Source organism: Tursiops truncatus, chromosome 3 (assembly GCF_011762595.2).
Source record: "Tursiops truncatus isolate mTurTru1 chromosome 3, mTurTru1.mat.Y, whole genome shotgun sequence".
NCBI lineage: Eukaryota > Metazoa > Chordata > Mammalia > Artiodactyla > Delphinidae > Tursiops > Tursiops truncatus.
Window position 1 is genome coordinate 159300353 of NC_047036.1, and position 19051 is coordinate 159319403.

General features: G+C 46.6%; 1 protein-coding gene and 1 pseudogene across 1 annotated transcript in view; one reads left to right on the forward strand and one right to left on the reverse strand.

Annotated features, from left to right (window-relative positions):
• MAP1S (microtubule associated protein 1S) overlaps window positions 1-9509 on the forward strand; it is a 29947-nt gene extending 20438 nt beyond the window's left edge. The window contains exons 6-7 of the mRNA XM_033853909.2: window positions 4863-5098; window positions 6054-9509. Coding sequence (XP_033709800.1) covers window positions 4863-5098; window positions 6054-6209 — 392 coding nt within the window. The 3' untranslated portion in view covers window positions 6210-9509. The remainder of the gene's footprint in view (window positions 1-4862; window positions 5099-6053) is intronic.
• LOC117311695 (serine/threonine-protein phosphatase 2A catalytic subunit beta isoform pseudogene) lies at window positions 382-1290 on the reverse strand (annotated as a pseudogene).
• Window positions 9510-19051: the final 9542 nt, after the last annotated feature.

The following is a 19051-nucleotide window of genomic DNA, read 5'->3' on the forward strand; positions in this document are numbered from 1 at the left end:
TAAAAATCCAACCCTATTAATCCATGCCAGTTAAACACTCTAACTAAGATCTCCAAGTAAGTGCAAACGGAGATGGAGTTAGTTACCTTTTTTGCTTGAACAGCCCCAAGGAAAGCGGTTCCTACAAACACAGCAGGCAAACTGTTAAGACCGACCGATCTAGAACATAGCGTTGAACTAATCTCAGTCTCAAGTTGGGCTGAATGCTCATCATTAGTATGGCACAGTTTGGTCCATGATATCGTTTAATGCCAAAACAGATCCCAATTTGTTACAGAAGCACACAGATTACTGTTGCTTTTTTTTGTTTTGTTTTTAAATATATATTTTTAAAAAGCCAGGTATACTTCCACATACAAACGCAGGTTTTCCCAGGAGGAATTTACAGAAAGTAGTCTGGGGTGCACTGGGTCACGTGAGGCTCTCCACGACGAGGTGCTGGGTCAAACTGAAGGAAGGAATACTTCAGAGTGTCATCTAATTCCATGATAGCAGCCTGGTTCCCACAACGATAACTTAATTATCGTCGGGTACGCTGAAAATGGTAACCACGTTCCGATCATGACACCAATTGTATCCCTCCATTACAAGTTGGTGAGCACGAGAAACCAGTGTGAGACCACTGGCATGGTTAAATGTTTCAGAAATATCTCGTCCAAATGTGTAGCCAGCACCGCGTGGTGAAATACCCCACCCACCACGATCACCTGGATCTGACCATGACGGATCACACGTTGGGCCCTCGTGTGGAACTTCTTGTAAACAATCCAAGGCTCTCCTATGATCCAGTGTATCTATGGATGGGGAAAGGCCACCATGGAGGCAGAGTATCTGTCCATCTGCTAAAGCTGTAAGTGGCAGATAATCAAACAGATCTGTAAAGTATTTCCAAACATTGGCATTTCCGTACTTTCACAGACATTCATCATCAAAGCCATGTACTGGGTAGTTTGTCGGCTTTCGTGGTTCCTCTCAATATTGTGATATGTTCTGGATAACGCACCTTTAATGCCACAAAATGAGTCAGCGTCTCCACAGAATAATAACCTCTGTCTACATAGTCACCCATGAATAGTTTGTATCTGGTGATTTCCCACCGATTCTATAGAGTTCCATAAGATCCTGGAATTAACCATGCACATCTCCACAGACGGTAACAGGACAACGGACCTCTTGCACGTTTGATTCTTTTGTTAAAATTTCCTTAGCCTGGTTCTCGTTAAGTTGTTTACACTCGTTCAGCTGCTTGACCCACTGGTCCAGCTCCTTGGTGAACGCCTTGTCGTCCATGGTGGCCCGAGCCCCTCCCCTGCTGCCTCCGGCCCCCCTCCCCGCCCCCCGCACGCCCCAGCACCCTCGCCCGCAGCCAGCTCCCAGCGGGAGTGGAAGGAGCCGGGGAGTGCGACCCCGCGCCACGCCCAAGCCCCGCGGGCGGTTCCGGGCGCACGGCCTCCAGGAGACCCCCGTCCGCACTGGCCCATTGGGCCGTGCGCCCCTGGAGTAGGTGAAGGGCGCGGGGAGGTGTGGGGTTTCCGCGCAGCTCCCGACGGACGATGGGCACCTGCTGCCGCCTCCCGCCCGCCAGCCACTCCCAGTTCCCTTGCCCCTTCTCTCTCACTCTTTCTCTTTTTCTTTCTTAGTCAATCTAACTAAAGATTTGTCAATTTTGTTAATCTTTTCAAAGAACCAACTTTTGGGTTTGCTGATCTTCTGTGTCGTTTTTCTACTCTCTATTCTTAAAATCTTTGCTCTAATCTTTATTTCCTTCCTTCTGCTAGCTTTGGATTTACTTTTGTTCTTTTTTTCAGTTCCTTAAGTTGTAAAGTTAGGCTGTTGATCTGAGATATTAATAAAAGTATTTATAGCTATAAACGTCCCCTTTATCAGTTCTTTCCCACAAAAAGATTGTCTTTGTCTTTATCTTTGAACAATTTGATTATCATGTGTCTCAGTCTGGTTCTCTTTGAATTTATCCTATTTGGGGTTCATGGAGTTTCTTAGATGTTTATGTTCATGTCTTTCATTAAATATAAGAAGATTTTGGCCATTATTTCTTGAAATAATCTTTCTGCCCCTTTCTCTCTCTTTTTTCTTCTGAGACTCCCATAATGTGTATGTTGGTCCTCTTGATAGTATCCCATAGGTCCCTTAGGCTCTGTTCACTTTCTTCAATTATTTCTCTTTCTGTTCCTCAGACTCAAGAATTTCCATTGCCCTGTCATCAAGACCACTGATTCTTCTGCTTGTTCAAACCTTGAGTGGAATCTTTCTAGTGAATTTTTCATTTCAGTTACTATACTTTCCAGCTCTAGAATTTCTTTTCATTTACTCTTATGTTTTCTATCTCCTTATTGATATTTGTATTTTTTTTCCATACATTGTTTTCTTGGCTTTTTCCACATCTTCCTTTAGTTCTTTGAGTATCTTTAGGACAGTTTTTTAAGTCTTTGCCTGGTGAGTCCACCATTTGCTCTCCCTTAAGGACAGTTTCTGTTAAATTTTTTTCCTTTCACTGGGCCATACTTTCCTGTTTATGTACCTTGTGATTTTTTTTTTTATTGAAAACTGTACATTTGAATCTAATAATGTGATAACTTGAGATCCGAAATTTCCCCTTCCCCAGGGTTTGCTGTGGCTCCTTCCTTTGTTTGATTATTGTGGGCTGTCTCTGTGCTGGGGATCAGTCTGTGGTGTAAACTTAGGGTGTTCTCATGTCTTTTCTGACCCTGTACCTTTTGCTGGGCATCTGTGGTTGCTTTCTAAATTCCCCTGCATAGTAGTTGCTTTTGAGTGTCCTAGTGCTTAAATGTTTGGCTCCCGAAAAGGGAAAAAGAAAAAAAATGAAGGGGGAAGAAAAGAAGAAGAAAAAATTTCCAGTCCTTTAAGTCCCATGTAAGTTGCTTCAGACTTACGCTGAGGGGCTGCCAGCACGACTATCTAGACGGGGAGCAGATTCTTGGAGCTTCCTACTGTACCATCGTCCCAGAATCCTGCTGTGTTCATTCTTTCCTGCATACTACTATATCAAAAGGATATTTCAGCATGTAATCAATATAAAATTTTACTAGATAGTTCCCTTTTCTCTTTCCACACTACATCTTGGGAGCCTGGTGCGTGTTTTGCACTCCCAGCGTGTCTTGTCTCACACCACGTTCCAGTGCTTGGTGGCCACTGCATCAGTCAGAGCAGGTCTAGAATTACCAAGAGGGGGCTGGTGAGAAAGCAGCGACAACGATGGCAGTCATAATAACTCCAGGTCATGTTCACTGAGCGCTTGCTCTGGACTGAGCCCTATTCTAGTAGCCTGGGGTGGTCCTGCCCTCCGGGAGCCGACAGGCATCTCCAGCTTCTCTCCCCATGTGGCTTGTCCTCAGCTCCTGGCCACCCTGGTCTCTTGATTGTCTTCTAGCCTCAGCGCCCCCCTGAGCCCCCACTTCTTGTCTTTCCTGGGCAGATTCCAAGAGAGGCATCTGATGGGCCCTTGTGACCTTTGGCAGGTCAGGGGCTCCCAGCACAGTGGCAGGGAGGGAGAGAGGGTGGCCCCTAGGGCCCATGGGCAAGGCTGGCACCCGGAGGCTGGGGATCATCTGAGACCTTCTCTTCCTGGGCATTTGACCTCTTTCCAAAGGCCACAGTCTTGGCCACTCAGGGTCTCCTGCTCCCACTGCTTCTGATAAACCAACCATCTACATTAGTATCAGCAAAGCCTGTCTTAAAGGGCCAGAGGGAAAACATTTTCAGCTTTGTAGGACAGATGGTCTCTCTCTCAGCTCCTCAGCTAGCTACTCACTCAGCTAGGTGTCGTAGCACAAAAACAGCTCAGTAAGTACTCAGTGGGTGTTCTAGTAAAACTGTATTTCCAGAAGCAGGCAGTTGCCATATTTGGCCCACAGGCCATCGCTTGCCAGTCCCTGCTCTACCCCTGTCCTCCTGCCCCATGGCTTCCGTCCACATTCCCTTTGTCTTCGCTTTGCTGTTCTGCCTCTGCTGCTCCTGTCCCCCTCTCGCCTTCCACAGCCACGGTGGCTTTCCCTTCCTGGGGCACCACTCAGGGTCCTCGACACCACTGTCCCCAGTTATGAGTGAGGGGCGCTACTTGCCCAAAGCTGGGGATTTCATTCATTCTGCAAAAGCCCCAGCAGCCTTCTGGGCCCACACCCTGCACTGGGCAGCGTTTATGATCTTAAGACACTGAACACCTGGCAGGCTTCCTGTGGCCAAGACCTGGCTATGTCCTCAATCACTTGGTGAGTTCACTGGCCCAGGAATGGTGGCCTTGTCCCCCTTGCACAGGCTTTGGGTTCAGGGCATGGACAAGGGCCTGAGAGCAGCTGCCCCAGCTCCATCCAGGCTGCCCAGCCTGCGTCACCCTCTCTCAGCTCTCCTTCCTACACCCACTCTGGCTCCCTGTCAACCTTGAGGGCAGGGATTTTTGTTTTGGTCACTGCCGTGTCCCCAGGGTGCGGTGCCCAGGAGAGTTTGATAAATGCCCGATTGGCTCCCCTTGAATAACTAAACCGGTGGATGCTGCTGAGAATTCCAGGTACTGCTGCTGTAGGAACTCAAGCTCTAAAACCCCCTCTTCCAGGGAGCCCTCCCTGGCTGCCCCCTCCCTCAGGCCCTGGGGATGTCTGTGTCCAGGGACTGGCCAGGGAGTGTCCAGGCACTGAGGGGTTGGCTGGGGTGTTTGCAGGACAAGCCAGGGAGAGCTTGTCAACCATAAAATGGAGATCAGGCTTCCTGCCAGGGAGGGAGCCACTCAGAGAGGTGCAGGTGGAGCTGGGAGCCTTGTCCCGGGCCCTGGGTCTCAGCCCCTCCCTGTCCCCAGAGCTCACAACTGACCCCATCCCTCTTACCCACAGGGTCAGCTGGCAGTCGGCCAGGAGGGTCACTGGCCCCGCCGAGCTCCCCCGTCTACCTCGACCTGGCCTACTTGCCCAGCGGGGGCAGTGCCCGCCTGGTGGACAAGGAGTTCTTCCGGAGGGTGCGTGCGCTCTGCTACGTCATCAGTGGCCAGGACCAGCACAAGGAAGAGGGCATGCGGGCTGTCCTGGATGCGCTTCTGGCTGGCAAGCAGCAGTGGGACCGTGACCTCCAGGTGCGTGACGACCCGGGTGTGAGACAGTCCCGATGACAGCAAATGTCACTGGGACATTGCCCAAGCTCTTGCCACTGGGCAGGGTCAGCGCTTCCCGGTGTCTTCCTGCTGAGCCCACACTGTCCTGTGGGGTTGGTGTGACCCTCACCCGCATCCAAGGAGGGAGTGGGGCTCAGAGAGACTAAGCCATGTCCCCAGGGCCATGCGGCAGTGAGGTCAAAGGCAGGAGTGCCACCCAGCTCTCGGGACTCTGTTCCTGTTACATCCACTTCCTTGTCTGCAGCAAACCTGGGTGAGGTTGCAGGGTGGGGCTGGTTTGATCACCTCGCCTGACCCCTGGCACTGAACCTCCGTAATGTTATGAGAATCAGCCAGGAGGAATAGGTGAGATGTGTGGTATCTACACAGCTAAGAACGTTGAGAATTGACCCTGAGGGCTGGGGTTGTCCTCATGGGAAGCCTTGAAATAGAACCTTGAAGGGTGAGGCGAATTTGGATAGAAAGAGCCTCCAGGTACCTGGCCGCCCACTCAGCCTGTGAGTGGGCTGACACCCAGCCTTGTACGCAGCTTACGGAGCAGCTGCGAGGGAGCGTCCAGGGCAGACGGCACAGCGTGGGCGAAGGCCAGTGGCGGGAGCAAGCTTAGTGTATTCAGGGAGCTGGAGGGAGGCCTGGGCAAGAGAACAGGGGGAGATGGCAGCAGTGGGTGTGGGCGGGAAGCATGGAGAAGAATTCGCAGAAGAGTGGTCCGGTTTGTGGAAGGGTCCTTTGGATGCCATGGGAGGGAGAAGGGACTTCGGGGACAGGCTGGCCGCTGGCTGCAGACATCCAGGCAAGAGGTAATGGAGGCGGAGACAAACGCGTTCGGAGAAGAGGGGCCTCAGATGCCTTGGGGCTGGGCCGGGAGGGCAGAGGGCGCTCCCCCTCACCGTTGGTCCATCTGTCGCACCCACAGGTGACCCTGATCCCCACCTTCGATTCGGTGGCGATGCACGAGTGGTATGAGGAGACGCACGCCCGGCACCAGGCTCTGGGCATCACGGTGCTGGGCAGCAACAGCACTGTGTCCATGCAGGACGAGGCCTTCCCCGCCTGCAAGGTGGAGTTCTAGCCCCGCCCCCAGCACCACCCCCCGCCCCAAGTCCGCCGCCGTCCTGAGGTGCACCTGTGTCAGAAATAAAACAGGTACTCCGCGCGGCTGTGGCCTCAGTTCCTTCTGCCGGCAGGAGACTTGGCAGCACTCCGCGCGGTCATTGCTGCCATGTGGGTCCCCAGTTCTGGGGGGAGACAGCTTCTGTGGAGTTCCCAGTAGCCTCCAGGTCAGGCATGCTCTGGCTTCCGTGTCACAGATGGGAAAACCCAGGCCCAAGGGCGACAGTGCCTCTCAGGTGATGACCCCTGGCCAGTGGAGCTCGCTGCTGACCATGGCCCTCCAGCCCATCCCAGCGGCCGTGAGGGCCCCGTTCTATAGACGGGAAAGGCAGCTGCCAGACCCCGGCCACACAAACCATTTAGTGGCCTAGCAGAGATCTGAACCCCAGTCTCTGTGCTCCAAAGCCATTAAATAAAAGTTGCCCTCTGTTCCTAGGGATAATTGGCACTCATGGCAGGAAAGTCTCACTCTACAGCAAGGTCTTAAAAGGAAATCTGAGGGAATTCTCTGGTGGTCCGGTGGTTAGGACTCAGTGCTGTCACCGATGTAGCCTGGGTTCAATCCCTGGTCAGGAAACTAAGATCCCACAAGCCACTTGGCTTGGCCAAAAAAAAAAAAAAAAAAGCAATCTGAAACTTAAAAGCTACAAAACATCAATCTCCTGATGAAGCCCCTCCCTGATCTCTCTATTCTGCACATACAGAAACACCTAGATGGTGTTTTCAATAAGATGCCATCTGCACTGGGTTGAATGGTGAACTTAAAAAACTTATGACCAAGTCCTAACCCCTCAATACCTACCCCCCTTTTCCCATGAGGAGAGACTTCTTAGTCCAGGTCTCAAGATAGGTTACTGTTTATACATGAGGTCGTATCACCCTGATTTTTCATCTTGGCCAAACTGTTGAGTACATACAGGTGCTGCCTCCTTGTTCTCATTTCATTTCTTTCCAGGGAGATTTTCTTATATTTATTTTTAATTAGCTGGTTCACTTTTTTTTATTAGACATTTGTCTTTTTCTCATTCATATATCATAATTCCTTTTTTTTTTAATAGGGACAACAAACTTGTTAAAAATTTTAATTGTAAACAAAAACACGTAACATAGGGACTTCCCTGGTGGTCCAGGTGGTAAAGAATCTGCCTTACAATGCAGGGGACGCAGGTTCAATCCCTTTTCAAGGAACTAAGATTCCACATGCCGTGGGGCAACTAAGCCTGTGCGCCGCAACTACTGAGCTCACACGCCTCAACTAGAAAGCCTGGTACCACAAACTACAGAGCCCATGCGCTCTGGAGCCCACGCATCACAACTAAAGAAGAGAAAACCTGCTGCCACAACTGGAGAGAAGCCCGTGCACCGCAACAAAAGATCCCGCGTGCCACAACTAAGACCTGATGCGGCCAAAAATAAATTAAATAAATAAATAATAAATCTTTTTTTTAAATCCTCAAGAAAATAATAATTAAAAAAACACGCATAACATAAAATTTACCATCTTAACAATTAATAAACTTTTGCATTGTACATTTTTTTCCAAATTTACCTTTCAGTTTTGTTTATGAGTAGTTTTGCTGTAAACATTTTATTTTTATGATTTTCAAACCACAGTTCTTTAAATGTCTCTCTTTTGTGCTTTTAGAGGCCCTTCCACAGTTGGCACAAGTTCTCCCAGGGTTTTTTATTTCTGTTTATTTTTACCCACCTAGGACTTAATTTGGGGATGAAGAGAGAGGTAAGGATTGCCCCAACCTGGGCAATTCGATTGTTCAATGCTATGTACAGATTTGAAACACTCCTTCCTCCCTGAAAAACATCCCATGTGTGTCGTTGTTTGTTTCTAATTCTGTTCTAATCCATCGCCAAGTTTTCTGGCCATCTCCTTGTTTTCGTTGGTATAGCTTTGTGTGCCTTAATAGCTCACCAGGCAGGTTCTTTCTCCTTAATTTTACTTTTTTCCTTCACAAAAAATTGTTTTTATACTCTGATTCTTCTTAGAGTTCTAGAATCTCCATGGAGGGGGCCCAAACACATGCATAAGAAGCGCTGTCAACTTCTGCTTCTGACCAGATATCGGGCTAGAGTCCCAATCAAAACATCTAAAATTGCTGGGTAAAAATAAGTTACGTCTTGATTAACATAATGTAAGAGTTAAGTCTTAATTTCTGGTTGCTCACTGAGCAACCAGAAAATAAGTAACAGTCAGAGGCCAGACCAGTGCAGACAGAAACCCCAGGAGGGAAGCGGCTTTTGTGTTAGACAAGGCAGGTTTGGTCTTCCGTTTTCATGGACCTTCAAGATGGTGTGTCTGATAAGTAAAGACCTCAAAGCATGAAGTAGAAATCAAAATAAGATCTTCCCAAGAATGGAAAGCAAACTTGGGCAGATGACGTGGTTTAAAGTAGTCCAGGATGAGTGGGTGTGAAGAAAAGGGAACCCTCTTGCACTGTTGGTGGGAATATAAATTGATACAGCCACTGTGGAGAACAGTATGGAGGTTCCTTAAAAAACTAAAAATAGAACTACCATACGACCCAGCAAATCCACTACTGGGCATATACCCTGAGGAAACCATAATTCAAAAAGAGACATGAAATGCTGATGAAACTGCAGAACACTGTCAGGTGAAATGTGTAATGATTATGGCCAGTGCTTCTTTTTAAAACATTTTATTTATTTGGCTGCGCCAGACCTTAGTTGCGGCACACAGGATCTTTAGTTGCGGCATGTGGGACCTAGTTCCCTGACTAGGGATTGAACCTGGGCCCCCTGCATTGGAGCATGGAGTCTTAGCCACTGGACCACCAGGGAAGTCCCTAGGCCAGTGCTTCTTAAACTGAGAGCCACACAACACATTCTTCAGCATTTTTGAGTTCTGTAGGAGAATTTTTAGTTTTTAATTAGATGCTAATTTAAAAGTTAATACTAGCATATTTCAAATTATCTGATACACTTACTGTCTGTTGAGGAGACAGGCTGAAAAACTGCACTGACAAACAGATCAGAGGAGGGCTCCGTATTTATGATTGCATTTGTGCTGAGGGATCTCCCAAAGAGTTTAGTTTTAAATGTGTTGGTAAGAATGTCCAGCCCTACTACACATCCTGACGGCAAGAAGGTAACACTTATCCCACAACTACTATTACACAACTCTTACTAGTTTCAAATACAGAAAAAAATTTCACTCTTCTTTTTTACAGTGATAATTTGCAACTGAAAACCATTTTCATAGAATAAAATGTTGATTTCTTATTTAGTGACTATGATACTATCATTTGACAATGGTACATAAAAGACCCATACTCAGAAAACTATAAGATACTGATGAAAGAAATCACAGATGACACAAACAGATGGAAAGATATACCACGTTCTTGGATTGGAAGAATCAATATTGTGAAAATGACTATACTACCCAAAGCAATCTACAGATTCAATGCAATCCCTATCAAATTACCAATGGCATTTTTTTACAGAACTAGAACAAAAGTTCTTAAAATTTGTATGGAGACATTAAGGACCCCGAGTAGCCAGAGCAGTCTTGAGGGGAAAAAACGGAGCTGGAGGAATCAGACTCCCCGACTTCAGACTATACTACAAAGTTACAGTCATCAAGACAATATGGTACTGGCACAAAAACAGAAATATAGATCAATGGAACAGGACAGAAAGCCCAGAGATAAACCCATGCACCTATGGTCAACTAATCTATGACAAAGGAGGCAAGGATATACAATGGAGAAAAGACAGTCTCTTCAATAAGTGGTGCTGAGAAAACTGGACAGCTACATGTAAAAGAATGAAATTAGAACACTCCCTAACACCATACACAAAAATAAACTCAAAATGGATTAAAGACCTAAGTGTAAGACCAGACACTATAAAACTCTTAGAGGAAAACATAGGAAGAACACTGACATAAATCACAGCAAGATCCTTTTTCACCCACCTCCTGGAGTAATGGAAATAAAACCAAAAATAAACAAATGGGACCTAATGAAACCAAAAATGTTTGCACAGCAAAGGAGACTATAAACAAAATGGAAAGACAACCCTCAGAATGGGAGAAAATATTTGCAAATGAATCAACAGACAAAGGATTAATCTCCAAAATATATAAACAGCTCATGCAGCTCAATATTAAAAAAACAAACACAATCAAAAAAAGGGGAGAAGACCTAAATAGACATTTCTCCAAAGAAGACATACAGATGGCCAAGAGGCACATGAAAAGCTGCTCAACATCACTAATTATTAGAGAAATGAAATCAAAGCTAAATGAGGTATCATCTCACACAGGTTAGAATGGGCATCATCAGAAAATCTACAAACAACAAATGCTGGAGAGAGTGTGGAGAAAAGGGAACCCTCTTGCACTGTTGGTGGGAATGTAAGTTGATACAGCCACTATGGAGAACAGTATGGAGTTTCCTTAAGACACTAAAAATAGAGCTACCATGTGACCCAGCAATCCCACTCCTGGTCATATACCCAGAGAAAACCATAATTCAGAAAGATACATGCACCCCAATGTTCATTGCAGCACTATTTACAATAGCCAGGACATGGAAGCCACCTAATGCCCATCGACAGCTGAATGGATAAACAAGATGTGGGACATATATACAATGGAATATTACTCAGCTGTAAAAAGGAATGAAATTGGGTCATTTGTAGAGACGTGGATGGACATAGAGACTGTCATACACAGTGAAGTAAGTCAGAAAGGGAAAAACAAATATCGTATATTAACGCATATATGTGGAATCTATTAAAACGGTACAGATGAACAACTTTGCAAGGCAGAAATAGAGACACAGATGTAGAGAACAAACATATGGACACCAAGGGGGGAAAGTGGGAGGGGGTGGTGGTGGGATGAACTGGGAGATTGTGATTGACATACATACATTAATATGTATAAAATAGATAACTAATAAGAACCTGTTGTATAAAAAACAAAATTTTAAAAAGGGAGACATGTACCACAATGTTCACTGCAGCACTATAACAATAGCCAGGACATGGAAGCCACCTAAGTGTCCATTGACAGATGAATGGATGAAGGAGATGTGGTACATATATACAACGGAATATTACTCAGCCATAAAAAGAAACAAAATTGAGTTATTGGTAGTGAGGTGGATGGACCTAGAGTCTGTCATACAGAGTGAAGTAAGTCAGAGAAAAATAAATACCATATGCTAACATATATGTGGAATCTAAAAGAAAAGTGGGGGGGTTCTGAAGAACCTAGGGGCAGGACAGGAATAAAGATGCAGACATAGAAAATGGACTTGAGGACACGGGGAGGGGGAAGGGTAAGCTGAGACAAAGTGAGAGAGTGGCATTGACATATATACACTACCAAACGTAAAATAGATAGCTAGTGGGAAGCAGCCGCATAGCACAGGGAGATCAGCTCGGTGCTTTGTGACCACCTAGAGGAGTGGGATAGGGAGGGTGGGAGGGAGACACAAGAGAGAGGGGATATGGGGATATATGTATAAATATAGCTGATTCACTTTGTTATACAGCAGAAACTAGCACCACATTGTAAAGCAATTATACTCTGGTAAAGATGCTTAAAAAAAATGTCTTTTTAAGATTTATAGATTTTAAATAAATACTTATTGAACACATTAAAAAAAAAAGTAGTCCAGGATGGTGGTGACCCTGGGGGTCTACTGGCAGAAACTTCAACCCCAGTCTTAAAGAATCACCCCAGTCACATCCCAGGAAATTAGAGCCAGAATCAAAACTCACACCCTATCAATGCCAGCAGCAAAGACCTGGTATCTTTAATCCTGGTGTCTTTGCTGTGTTTAATCTTAAAAAGTGAACAAAGAGCAAGAGAGAGTAATATCTGTAGAAGAACCAAATAGAACTAAGAGAAATTAAAAAGCAAATTATCGGGTCAACCATGGATTTGAGATAGCTGAAGAGAAAATTGGTGAACTAGAGGATGGAACTGAATGAATTTCCCAAACATGGGAAGAGAAAAAGATTAAGAGACAGAGGAGAGAGAGCAGAGGCAAACTCTGAAGGGGATAATGGCGGAGAATTGTCTAGAACTGATGAAAAGTATCAATTCACCCGTATTCAGAAAGCCAACAAAATCCCAAGCAGGATATATAAAAAGACAAATGACAGTGCAGGATACCAAAGTCAACAAGAAAACAGACCAAGAGCCAGCTCCTCAGCCCCACAACGTGAAACTCAGGACACAGTGGGGCACCATCTAAATTGCTAATAGAAAATAGCAAGAAGTTCTCACGCAACAGAAACATCTTTGGGTGAGAGAAATGAATACCCTCATTGAAAGAAATTCTGAGGGAATATTTTTTCAGGCAGAAAGAAAATGATCCAGGTGGAAAGGCTGACTTGCAGAAGGAAACAGCAAAAAAGCAGGAAAAACACTGGTGCAGCTAAAGAAACATCACCATCATTAACAAGAATTAGAATGTCCAATATGTAGGATGAAAACCTAAATGAAATTTAGGCAAAAATGGCCACTAATAAGAGCCGATTGGAGTAAGGTTTTAAAATCTTTGTATTGTTTGAGGGGAGAGTAACATATTGCTTAGCTGAGCAGAGTAGCAATATTAATAGTTACAGTAAATACTAGGAGAATAGAACTAGTCTATAACTTCCAAATTAGTACAGGGGGGGAAAATTAGAATGAAGAAGAAATAATCCAAAACAAGCCTTCCATAGGGAAGGAGGTAGAAATAGCACAAAATAAGATAATGGAAATACATAAACATTTTCCAGTAATTAAAATAAATGCAAATGGACAAAAACCTCCAGTTAAAAGACAAGATTTTTTAGACTGTATTTTTTTTAAATTCGTTTTATGCTATTTACAAGAAACATCTCAACATGAAGGTGCTGACTATTTACAATAACCAGGACATGGAAGCAACCTAAATGTCCATCAACAGATGAATGGATAAAGAAGATGTGGCACATATGTACAGCGGAATATTACTCAGCCATAAAAAGGAACAAAGTTGAGTTATTTGTAGTGAGATGGATAGACCTAGAATCTGTCATACAGAGTGAAGTAAGTCAGAAAGAGAAAAACAAATAACCGTATGCTATCGCATATATATGGGATTTTAAAAAGCGGTACTGATGAACCTAGTGGCAGGGCAGGAATAAAGATGCAGACATAAAGAATGGACTTGAGGGCACAGTGGGGGAAGGGGAAGCTGGGATGAAGTGAGCGAGTAGCATGGACATATATACACTACCAAATGTAAAATGGATGGCTAGTGGGAAGCAGCTGCATAGCACAGGAGATCAGCTCGGTGCTTTGTACGACCTAGAGGGATGGGATGGGGGGGGGGGGGGGCGGGAGGCTCAAGAGGGAGGGGATATGGGGATATATGTATACGTATAGCTGATTCACTTTGTTGTACAGTAGAAACTAACACAACATTGTAAAGCATTTATACTCCAATAAAGATGTGAAAAATAAATAAATAATAAATAAATAAACATGAAGGTGCTGAAACTTTGAAACTAAAGGATGGAAAAAAATAAACCTGGCAAATACTAAAGAAAAAATTAAAGCTGATATACCCATACTAATAAAGTTATATGTTTGGTATAGTACTAGACATAAGGACTATCAAATCAAAACTTTTAATTCACCAAGAAGATGTAACAGTTCCAAACTTGTATGCACCTGACAACAGGGCCTCAAAATAAAGTGAAGAACCACTGGAGGGAATAAGTTTATCTTAAAAAAAAAAATCTATTAATAGGTTTTCTAACATTGATCCATCCTTACATTCCTAGAAAGAACTCCACTCTGATTTTTATTTTAATAAGTTGTGTATGTGTTGTGGGGAGAGGGGCGTCTGGACTTTTGCACTCAACACTTGGTGGACCTTTCCCTGCCCTTCAGATTTCTGCTGGCGCTGTGTTTCTCATCACCCTCATTTAGCAGCCCAGCATGATGGAACTTCCACCATCTAGGACATCAGGTGGCAAGACGGGAAAGGGACCTGGCAAATCAGGCACCAGCTCCTAAGGGTTTCCACCATGCCACTTCCACTCTCCTTTCATTGGCCAAAGCAAGTGACATGACTCTGCCTAATTCAGAAGCTGAAAGGTATACTCCTCCCTTGTACGTGGAAGGAGGAGAATCAGAAATAGTGGTGAAAATCAATGAATAACCACTGACACATCCCCCCAAAGAGATAGTTTTGTCCTGGCAGGAGGCTGGCAAACTCATTCTGTAAAAAAAAAAAAAAAAACACAGATGATTTTTTTTGGTGTTGTGGGCCATAGCGTCTGTCCAGACGTCAACTCTGCTGTTATAGCTGAACAAATGGAAGTAAATGGCTGAATTCCAATAAAACCTTGTTTACGGAAAGAACCCAGTGGGCTGGATTTGGCTTATGGGCTGTGGTTTGCCAACTCCTGGTCTAGGGCATTAACTCTGACTCTTTCCCATCTGCCTCCTAGAACAATTTGGGGCCTGGAGTTCCCCTCCCCCTCTTTCTCTTCTCTCTTTCTCTTTCCTCTCTGTGCCTCTCTTCTTCCTCTCCCAGTCCCTCCTGACAGCTGTCTGGCCCAGCCTCTGCGGAGCATGCGCTAAAAATATCCCGTCAGTAGCCGAAACACCTGGGGACCCTGGAGCATGCGGCAGGAGCCAGATGTGCGATCTTGACCTAGGCACCCACTCTCTGCGCTGCCTGCTCGTCGGCAGCCCCTCCCCGATACTCACCCAGAGCCCGATCCGCAACCGCCCCCTGATTTCTCTGTGTTGCTTCAACATCCACATCCTGCCTCCAGGCCTTTGCACCCGCGGTGTCCACTCCCTGGAATGCCACCATCCAGCCATTCATCAGTCAGCACATACTGGATGCTGCCCTCGCGGGGCAAACAGTGTCAAGTAGGGGAGTCAGACACATAGGTGGGGACAACAACCCACAATGACGGGTGTGGTGGGTGGCACGGGGCGCCAGAGGAGCCCCCCCAGGCCTGGGGGTCGGGGAAAGCTTCCTGAAGATACAAAGGATTAAGCCAATGTTAGGGAATGACAGAGAGCATGGCTGGCGGAGGGACCCGCAGAGGCAGAGGCTTGGTCTTTTAGAGGAACCGAGAGGAGACAGAAAATTGAAGCTCCCGGAACACTGGCAGGCCGGGGGCAGTGCCGGCCCTACAGCTGCGTGGACACCCCACCGAGCAGTTGGGACTTCCCCTTCAAAGGACTGGGAGTCAGGGAGAGAGGGGTCCAAGCTGGGGAGCTGTGAGCATGCCAGGGTTGGCACTTGGAGTTGGTAGAGGTTCCCAAGGGGACAGAGATGGGGCTGGGGGGACCGGGTCCCTCGTGGGGCGTGGCCAGGGCACTTTTCTGGAAAGATGTGGACTCTTTGAAGGCCACGACGGAGGAGGAAGGGGTAGCCTTTCTCTGAAAGAGCAACGCAAAACCTCTATATCTTCCAAACCCCACCTGCTAGGGGCCCTTCTCCAGGAAGCCCTCCCTGTTCTTCTTCTGGTCCCCACCTCCAGCCCAGGCCCTTCTCTGGCTCTTCCTGACCCACTCCCTTTAAAATGCCACCCTATCCACCAGTGAGTCACCCTCTTGTGCTACCTTCTGGTCTGTAAGCTGGGTTGCTGCTGGCATAGGACAAGGTCGGCACCCGCCTACACAGTATGTGCCATTCCCCTCCCTGGCACATAGTAGGTGCTCAGGAAATGTTGGTTGTGTCCCAGCTTGGCATCACTGGGAATGTGACCTTGGAAACGTTACTTAACCTCTCTGGACCCCACCGACCCCCCACCCCACACACAATCTCAGAAATTGGCCTGAACTTCCAGGGGCTGTATTGGAGGTGACTGGACACCTGAGTTTCCTTCCCCAACCCCAGACAGGCCTGTTCTGCATCCTGCCTTCCCCATCTTCACAGCGTCTTTTGGGATCCAAGGTCAGGACAGGTGAGAGCTTAGGCATCAGTGCACCTGGGTCAAGCCCTGCCTCTGACATGTCTTCACTCTCTGACTTCAGAGAGTAGTCTCTTGTCCACCAGCCTTGGTCCCTTCACCTGTAAAACAAGAATCAAAGCCCCCTTCCCAGCCTTGCCCCTGGCCCAGGCTTGAGAGAGGCTTGTATGGGGGTATGAATGCAGTTCAGCCCCCACCTGGCTGGTGTGGATGGTGCCGGGCCTCCATGGATCTCCCAGCTTCTGGCACGGAGGGCGCCAAGCCTAACACAATGCCCCAGCCCTGGGGGTTATCACTGGGCTGAAAGGAAGCCAGACCAGAGCTTCCATGCAGGAACTGAGAGCTAAGTTACCAGTCAGATGGGGAACTGGGAAGAGAGCGCTCCAGCTGGAGGGAACAGCTGGAGGGAGCAGCAGGTGCAAAGGCCCTGAAGTGGGACTGATGGTGGTGGGACTGCCGCAAGGGACGTGTGGCCAGACTGGGCTGGCCTGGAGGGCTTGGTGCGGGGGCGGAGGGGGGGGCGGGGGTCTTTACTGAGGGTGCTGGGCACTCAGGCAGGGTTTGGAGCTGGAGAGGCAGGTGATCAGTTTCTGTTTGAAAACCCCTCTGTAGGTACAAGTTAACATCCTGAAGCCACTATACCTGTGCCCCTGAATGGAATAATTAAGCGAATGGAGAGCGGTTGGTGGGAGCTAGGTTTCTCACCACTGGAGTGGGAGGTTACAGACAGGCAAGGGAGGAGGCTAGGAGGATCCATTTGGTAATGGATTAGGCGTAGACATATCTGTATGAACTCATGTTTAACTTAATATAGATACAGTTACATATGGAAATATTTACAGATCTGTGTATATACACAGGTTAGTATACAAACATATATGTCCTTGCTCTGTCAGCCGCCTAGAAGCAACTACACCCCAGTAGTGATGAGCAAACCTACTACCCAGATCTTGGTTTCTAACAGTATTCTCCAATGAAAGGCACCAGGGCTGCTCCTTGGAGAAAGGCTGATTCTAGGACTGGGGCAGGAAATATACCAGATGAGCATTTCGTAGTGACAACGTAAGGGAAGTGCTAAAAAAAAAACAAACCAAGGATGCAATGGATGGGGGCATGTCAAAGGGACATGAGAGCCAACTGAATGAGCTTCTGGGGGCCAAAGCTGGAAAAATTTGAGTAGGAAAATCAATAAAGTAGTATTGGATCATAACCCAAAATGTAGAATAAATATCCATGAGTCCGTACTGATATGAATGATTGAATAGATAAATAAATGGGGAGAAGAGACATATTTCCATCAGAGGACTTCCAAATAATTTTTGCCCTCGAGGTGGGGGAGAGTGAATCCTTATCCCTTAGGTGTGGGCTGTAAATAGTGACTTCCTTCCAAAGGGTACAGCAGGGAAAGGGGGAAGAGACTAACTTGACAGTGGAGACACCTGACAGATGCTACCTCAGCCAGGTGATCTCAACATCAGAGTGAAAATTCACGTTGATGGCATGTGCCCCGGAAGTTTCACTCTGTGATCCTCTCCAAACCCATCCCCCCAGTCTAACCCAGAGAAAAACATCAGACAAATACCAATTGTGGCAAGCATATTATGGCATATAAATGTATCAAATCCATATGTTGTACACATGAAGTTTACACAATGTTATATGTCAAATATAGTTCAACTTAAAAAAATTTTTTTAAATCCTGATTGAGGGGCAGCCTACAAAACACCTGACTAGTTCTCAAAACTGTCAAGGTCATCAATACCAAGAAATTCTGAGAAACTACTTAGCCCAGAGGAGCCTGAGAGACATGATGACATGATGATCCCTAACAGGATCCTGGGACAGAAAAAGGACATTAGGGGAAACTGAGGAAATCTGAATAATGTATGTATTTTAGTTAATAATAATGTCTCAATATGGATTCACTCATTGTGAAAAATGTACCATATTAATGTAATATGTTAATAACAGGGGAAATTGGGTGTAGGACACACAGGAACTCTCTGTATTAGCTTCACAATAATTCTGTAAATCAAAAACTGCTCTAAAATTTAAAGTTTATTAAGAAAAAAACCCTATAGTTGCCATGGGGAACAGGGATTGTCGGGGGAAGAGGTGGAGGCAACAAGAGGCCCAAGTAGAAGCCCAGGCAGCAACCAGGCTGGAGATGACTGGGCCCAGGCCACTGCAGGGTACAGGAAAGTTAGCAAATTGGGGGTGTTTCAGAGACACAGGGCCAGCAGGACCAGTGTGGATGATGAAGGGAAGAGAAGGCTCTCAGGATCTCCCAGGCCTCTGGCCAGCCTCCTGAGCGGCCTTTCTAAGCTGGGGAGGCTGGTGGAGGAGCGGGCCTGTGGGCAGGCAGATCAACCAGGAGTGGAGGTTTGAATGGAGGACTGGCAGGTGCTGTATAAATCTCATTTTATGAGGACTCACTTGAGGGCGACCGGACCCTTTCAGACTTGTGACATGACAACATTCTTAAGGATGGTTCTCCCCACCTCTGGGACCAGATCCTGAGGCTGCCCTTATAAGGCTGTGGACTTGCTCTGTGGCCTGCAGGAGCCTTCTCTGAGCCTCAGTTTCCCCATCTGTAAAATGAGGATCAATAATGTCCCGCTCACAGGCTTGTAGAGGGAATCAAATGAGTCCTTCTCAATGCTTGGCACACATTGGGAGCTCAATAAACTATAGTCACCCTTCCCACCCAATCTCAGGTGAAAGGAGCGGGACCTGTCGCTTTAAATTATGGAGATTTTTAAAAAAAGGAGCCGCTTCTCCGACTCAGCCAATCAGCGCGCTGGGCTGGCGGAGCTGGCCTCCTAAATGGTCCAATGG